At 33.5% G+C, this 6,115-nt stretch overlaps 1 protein-coding gene across 1 annotated transcript; it reads right to left on the minus strand.

Annotated features, from left to right (window-relative positions):
- Positions 1 to 696: 696 nt before the first annotated feature.
- LOC135691135 (insulinoma-associated protein 1b) lies at positions 697 to 3,669 on the minus strand. Its single transcript, XM_065208911.2, has one exon. It carries the CDS (start codon positions 3,236 to 3,238, stop codon positions 2,033 to 2,035), a length of 1,206 nt encoding a protein of 401 aa, XP_065064983.2. The 5' UTR covers positions 3,239 to 3,669; the 3' UTR covers positions 697 to 2,032.
- Positions 3,670 to 6,115: the final 2,446 nt, after the last annotated feature.

Here is a 6,115-nt window from a genome sequence, read left to right on the forward strand (position 1 = left end):
CTTGTTTCTCGATGAAAACACATTCACTGAATCAGACTTAAGACATTTTTAGGCAGAAATGAGAAGCAAGTGAACCTTCGAAGCCATTAAAATCGTATGCAAGAAATCGGCACTATATTTTGATACAATATATTACTTGGCAATTTTTTAATGATGCATTAAATGTGAGGTTTGTCTGACATAATGGTTAGATTGCGAATTGTTTTAATTTGAGAGAGACAAACACTACACACCCAAAGTTCAGTAATTTGACCGTCTCTTAATTCAGATATCATCTATTCAAAATGGAAACTCGCCTCTTTACATTATCATTGCAATGCATTTCCTAAAAAACGAATGTTCTAATTATAAAAAGTAATCTATCTTGGAAATTGGTCTAGATAAGATTTTTCAGTTAAAATATAACTTTGATAGCTGTTACTAATAATCGTGCTCTGTCTCAAAAAACAGATAAAAAGAAATTTTCTTGTCTGCGTTGTTATGCCTGGCAACATAACAAAACCGGCTGCTAATTCTCATGTTGTCTTTTCCATATATTGCTTCTGAACAACTACCATAAAAGGAGACTTTTTGTTAGAAGAGTACTTTCAGTAGATGTCTTGAAATCTTTGCTCCAAGAATATTTTATTGAAATAGCATTCATCATGGAGAAAATTTAGTCGTGCTGCGAAAATTTATTTACCATTTTTCTATCTAAGCAAAATCAAGAATACTTTGATTGGAAATTATAACATTATTTAGAGCATGCTAGTAAATTGGCTGGACATTAGGGTGTCAGATCGCCCCAGCTATTTGTTATTACTTTCTTTCTTGCAAAACCTGTATGATGTGGAAATATTCAATCACATGTCGATAGAATAAGCAATTGAGCGATATAAAGAGAGAATTATTTCTTTTCAGTTTTTAATGGAAGAAACTGCAGAATTTACTCGATCTGAAGTACAACGGCTTTTCATTGATCTGGATAATCTTTTATGTAGACGATTCATTTCGTGGTCAGTTTATAACATTTTCTCTCTTACTTTCTGAAACCCTACAGAAATAGTACAATGAGGCTTAGATCAAAACATCTTGCCTTGAATGTTACGGCAAAAATGCTTTAAGAATAAAATTTTACCTCAAAAAATGAAAATATCAAAGTTGCCCACTTTTCTAAGCAGCACAAAGTTTACTCTGATTATATCATTAGTAACAAATATGCTGTGTGTAGAATTTTTATTTTGAGTTCAAATTTCCAAAATCTTAGAACACTTGACAAACGTACCAAAGCCAGTCTTTTCCGGACAGCCTTCTCAAAGCAAAATTTAAGCCATTTTATGTATAAAATGAGTCAAAGTTTGTCTGAAATTTCTTCACAAAACTCACATTTTGAATAGAAAATCTAAAATATGGCATTTTAGTTCTTGTTTTGCAGGTATAAGAAATTCACTTTTAAAGCATTGTACGCTTAAAAGATTATTTGAATAAAGTTGATTGAATCAAAATTATGTTTGCTAATACTAAACAAGGCTTTTAAGGATCCAGGGGTAAGAATGTTTTTTCAACGACACGTTTTGGATATTTTTCAACGAAGCCTCTTTAAATAACTTTGATCAACTTGAATAATTTTTTAATAGCAGACAAGTTACAAGCAAATCATTTTTTCAAAAAACGTTTGAATTTTCCTCTTGTCAGAGGCTTTATCTCAGCAAAAAAGACCAAGAAAAAATGAGATGAATGAGTTTATGCAGTTTTCAACATTAATCAAAATATTGTACATATAGTTAACAACAACAATCAATATTTCATACAATAAAGGTATTATGATGATAGCAAATTTTATTTGCAATAGCTTTTACTTATGTTAAACGATATTTGATTACTTTCGTTTGTTGTCAGCTTTTAGGTTGATAAACGAAGTCAACAAATTTCAAAAAATAAAATTTCAATTAACTGTACATACTTATGCATTTAAGTGTTTATAATAGTTCGGAACACGATTTGGATTAAACCTTCCGTGAATTTGAAACCATCGGTTCATTTTTGAACAGTTTCACACGGAAGAAAAACTTTTGTGTGCCTTAAGAACATGTCTCTGCAGCCCTGGTAGACTATAAAATGCGCCCGAGCATTCGTTGCAGCTAAAAACTTCCCCGTTATGGATTCTAGCATGTTTCTCAAGTTCGAATCGACTTGCAAAACCATTTCCGCAGATAGAGCATGCAAACGCTTTTGGACCGACGGCGTGATTTAGTACGTGTTTGGCACGGTTTGTCTGGCTTCGGAAAATCTTGCCGCAATACTGACAAGGATATGGTTTTGCATTGTTATGGTAGTTCATGTGTTTGCGAAGATATGCTTGCCTTTTGAAGGTCTTACCGCATTGTAAGCATGCATATTTGTCACCGTCAGTTGCCGAATCTTTATCGATTAAATCGATCATACTGTTATTATTTTTGTCGACTGGACTTGGTATTCCCTCACTGCTTTCACTCTCCTCATCTTGCTTTCCGAAGTCAACATCTTCCTCGACTTTCACCATTAACCTCTGTTCTTTGTCTGCATTTTTGTTCTCTTCCTTGAGCGATGCTGTATTGCTTTCACCCGACGAACTGCGCTTTTGCAGTTTCATAGGCTTGTTAGACCCTGGCGATCTCGGTCTGTGCCATCGTCGATGCGATGCTAAGTTTGCCGGACAGCTGAAGACTTTGTCGCATTCAGGACAGCGATGCTCGACGTGCTTGATGCCTGCACACTTGTGCTGCGCCAGCGAGAATGCATCTTGAAACATTCGCTTACATAGCTGGCACAGGAAGCTGCTCTGAGATAGAGGACCCTTTACCGAAGGAACACTGTTGGGGCTCCCAGGATCATTACGCTGAAAATTCTCCTTTTCTATTTCTTTAGGTTTCTCGATATTACGATCATTGTAAATAACTGCAATTGGTTCGACTGGAGGAATTTTCCCCATCAAATTTCTGATATGTGCTCCCTCTTTTCTTACTAAAGGTGAATGAGAAGGTATTAACTTACTTTTAGGCGATTTTCGTTCTTGGAAAAAATCAGCAAACACAAATTTATCATTCTTTGCATGACTTGCAAACGATACGAATGCACTTTTTCCGCCTTCTTCCCATTCCTCCAAAGGATTTTGTTTTTCTTCCTTGTGGTGGACGGCTCGATCAAAATGCTGCTCATATCTTGACACAACGTACGGAGATACCCGCTTGTTTTTCTTAACTAGGAAAGATCTTGGCATCTTAAAGCTTGCAATGAGGCTCCAGGATCCAGTTCACTTGAAAATACGAAGATATGGCTGGCCTAGAACTTCTGCGACCTTTTGTTGAAAATAGAGATTCCAACAGAACATGAACTGAACAGTCAACAAATATTTAATTTGCTCTATATTGAGCACGCGTTAGTTGCCACACCGCAGCTAGTTTAAGGAAGAAGATGTCCAGAAGTGAAGATTATATCTATACGTTGCCTCTGTGAGGCTCTAGACTGATGACATTCCAATTTGAACCTAATGAGATCGTGATCACTTTTGAACTAGCTCGAAAACTTAGCTACCTGTCTTTAAACGATAGCTTGTTCTGAGCATGCGACAATTAGCAGCTGTGCTCACGTTCGAAATGCATACATACGGTTGTTAAGAGATAACTGTTGAATCGCCGGAATCATACAGGCCACACTGGGCATTGTGCACGCGCTATTGTTTTTATTCGACAAACCACGTGTTCTCATGAGTTCAAAAGACAGGGGGTGATGCTGCTTTGTTGAAACATATTGGTAAATGACTTTAAAACTCTTGTTTCTATGGTGATGGAGCTTGACGTTCGAGAAATGAAAACTCGTGTCAATTTAAGTGATACATCTAGTTATTGCAACATGCTTGGTAGTGTAAATTTCTTCAGAAAAACTGACAAAGGGTAACACGCCCTTATTTATTTGCAATATGACGATCTATAGGAAAATACCAAAATACAATTCTTTTACATCTTTTAGCAAATTCTTCAGCATGTAAATGAAAAATTGCACACTTTGCTGGTACGAAATGTGTTTTGCCTTTGTGGGAAAAAAGGCGGGTCTAAATTTGAAGAAAACTTAAGCTTCTTTAGAAGAATTTGAAAAAGATTTATCTTTGAATTTTCTATTTTCAATAACAACATTCATTCTCAAAATCATGGACGTCACATATTCGGCCATAAGAACAAATTTTAGATTCTCTTCATTCTAAAAAGCTTTCGAGAAATCATAATTTTTTATAACTGCGAATAATGAAAATTAAATTCCTGTAGCTGAAAGTGTTTAGTAAAGCTGGTGAAGTAGCTAAAAACTAAGCATGTTGAATCAAATAAGTCACAAATATGACGAAATTTGAGAAAAAATGATTTTGCTTAATTTCAGATATTTAAATTGTAAAGCATATATTCTTTAAAGAATAACTTTACAGTGTATTAAAAAACAAAACATTAGACTCACAGGATTGAAACAAAACATTTTTATCTTACTGCTAAGAATATTGCTTTGATATAAAAAATTCTTAAATGTTTTTAGTCTGTATTTGTTTAAGATGAATTCAATATTTGATATTCAATATTTGCAATTTAATTATTAAGTGTTAAAATTGTTATTAAAAACATGAGCTAGTTGCAATGGTGTGATTGACTGCTGATTGTCATTCGTGAAAAATAGAAAGTCTTTGTTGAGATGCAGATGGTAGTTAAATGCGGATACAAAGTCAAAATTTGAAAATTTTCAATCTGAATGTCATTTCAAGGGTAAGGTAGTATTTTTAGCAACATTGCAATGCTTTCTGCATTGCACAAAAGTTCAAGTCCGCAAAGATTTTTGGTCAAGGTGAAAGAAAATTACATTTAGGTTTTTGAACCATTAATACGATTTTAACGGGAATATTTTTGTAAAAGGCAAACTTTAATTTTTGACTTTATATTGGTCTGTAGCAGAAAAGCATTGCTTGCTTACATACAAAAAACAATAACATCATTATTTGACTTCAATTATTGTAAATATGTTTTAACATTTATTTTAATATTAAGCTGTCTATTAATAGCAACTTCACTATGCAATACATTCAATTACGTCTCGTTAGCACCTTCAAAGTAATGAGATCTTGTAAAGAAAGAAAATGGCGGAATAAAGAATTTCAATTTTTGATTACTAGCCAAACAGTTCCATTATGTGATTCATACGTGCTCAAAATCTTTTGGACTGCAGAAGATGGAAGATAAGAATCTTTTATCTTCTTGACTGCTCTTTTTTGCTAAAGTGCGTTTCTTCTAGAAAGGAATTAGGCTGTGAAACAATGTTTTTAATTTTGATAAATGAGAAGCAGTTTAGAAACATATTTGTGTTTGCACGATTTCTTCACTTTTTCTGTATTGTTCTCTGCTTTGCTCGAAAAGAATTTTATCTCAATCTAATCATACATAGAACACTCTACAAAGGTCAAACATAAATTTATTTTAAGTAAACAGTAATGTTATATATCAACTACTTTATCTGGACAGCAAGTCTTTGACAAGAATAGGCCATTTCATTATTCCATTTCCAAATATTTTTTCTTGATATTCTCAAAAATTTCGCTGCTAATTCCTTGCTAGTCACATTTTTTCCAGAATTATGTTTTCAACACTCTTTTTATTTGATATTTTGCGCGCTTTGCAATCAGAGTTTGCTCATGTTCAATGTTCATTGATTACTTAATGGTTATGTTCAATGAAAACAGTTTTGCGAACTTCTTCTTTGCAAAATAACTTGAAAATGGATCAAGAAGTAAAGAGCTAAAGTGATCAAAAGAGAAAAGACTTTCTAGAAATAGACAATTATACAACCTTAATATTCTTAAAAGGTAGTTTCTTATAATAAATGAGTGCATGAATTCGAGGAATTACACAATAAAACCTTATCAAGTAGGTATCATGGTTTAAAGGTTCTTTGACATGCATGACTTTACAAATTGTATAAATTTGATTTGCTATCGGTTCTCAGTGCCTACATGTTGCCGAAATGATAACAAACTATTCACAAATCCTCCAGACAATAACACGACAAGCCAACAAAAGTTGACAAATCATTCTCCTAGATTTAGTTTAGAAATATTTATCAAATC

The sequence above is a fragment of the Rhopilema esculentum genome, chromosome 10 (assembly GCF_057945365.1).
Source record: "Rhopilema esculentum isolate cy_ngs chromosome 10, ASM5794536v1, whole genome shotgun sequence".
Lineage (NCBI taxonomy): Eukaryota > Metazoa > Cnidaria > Scyphozoa > Rhizostomeae > Rhizostomatidae > Rhopilema > Rhopilema esculentum.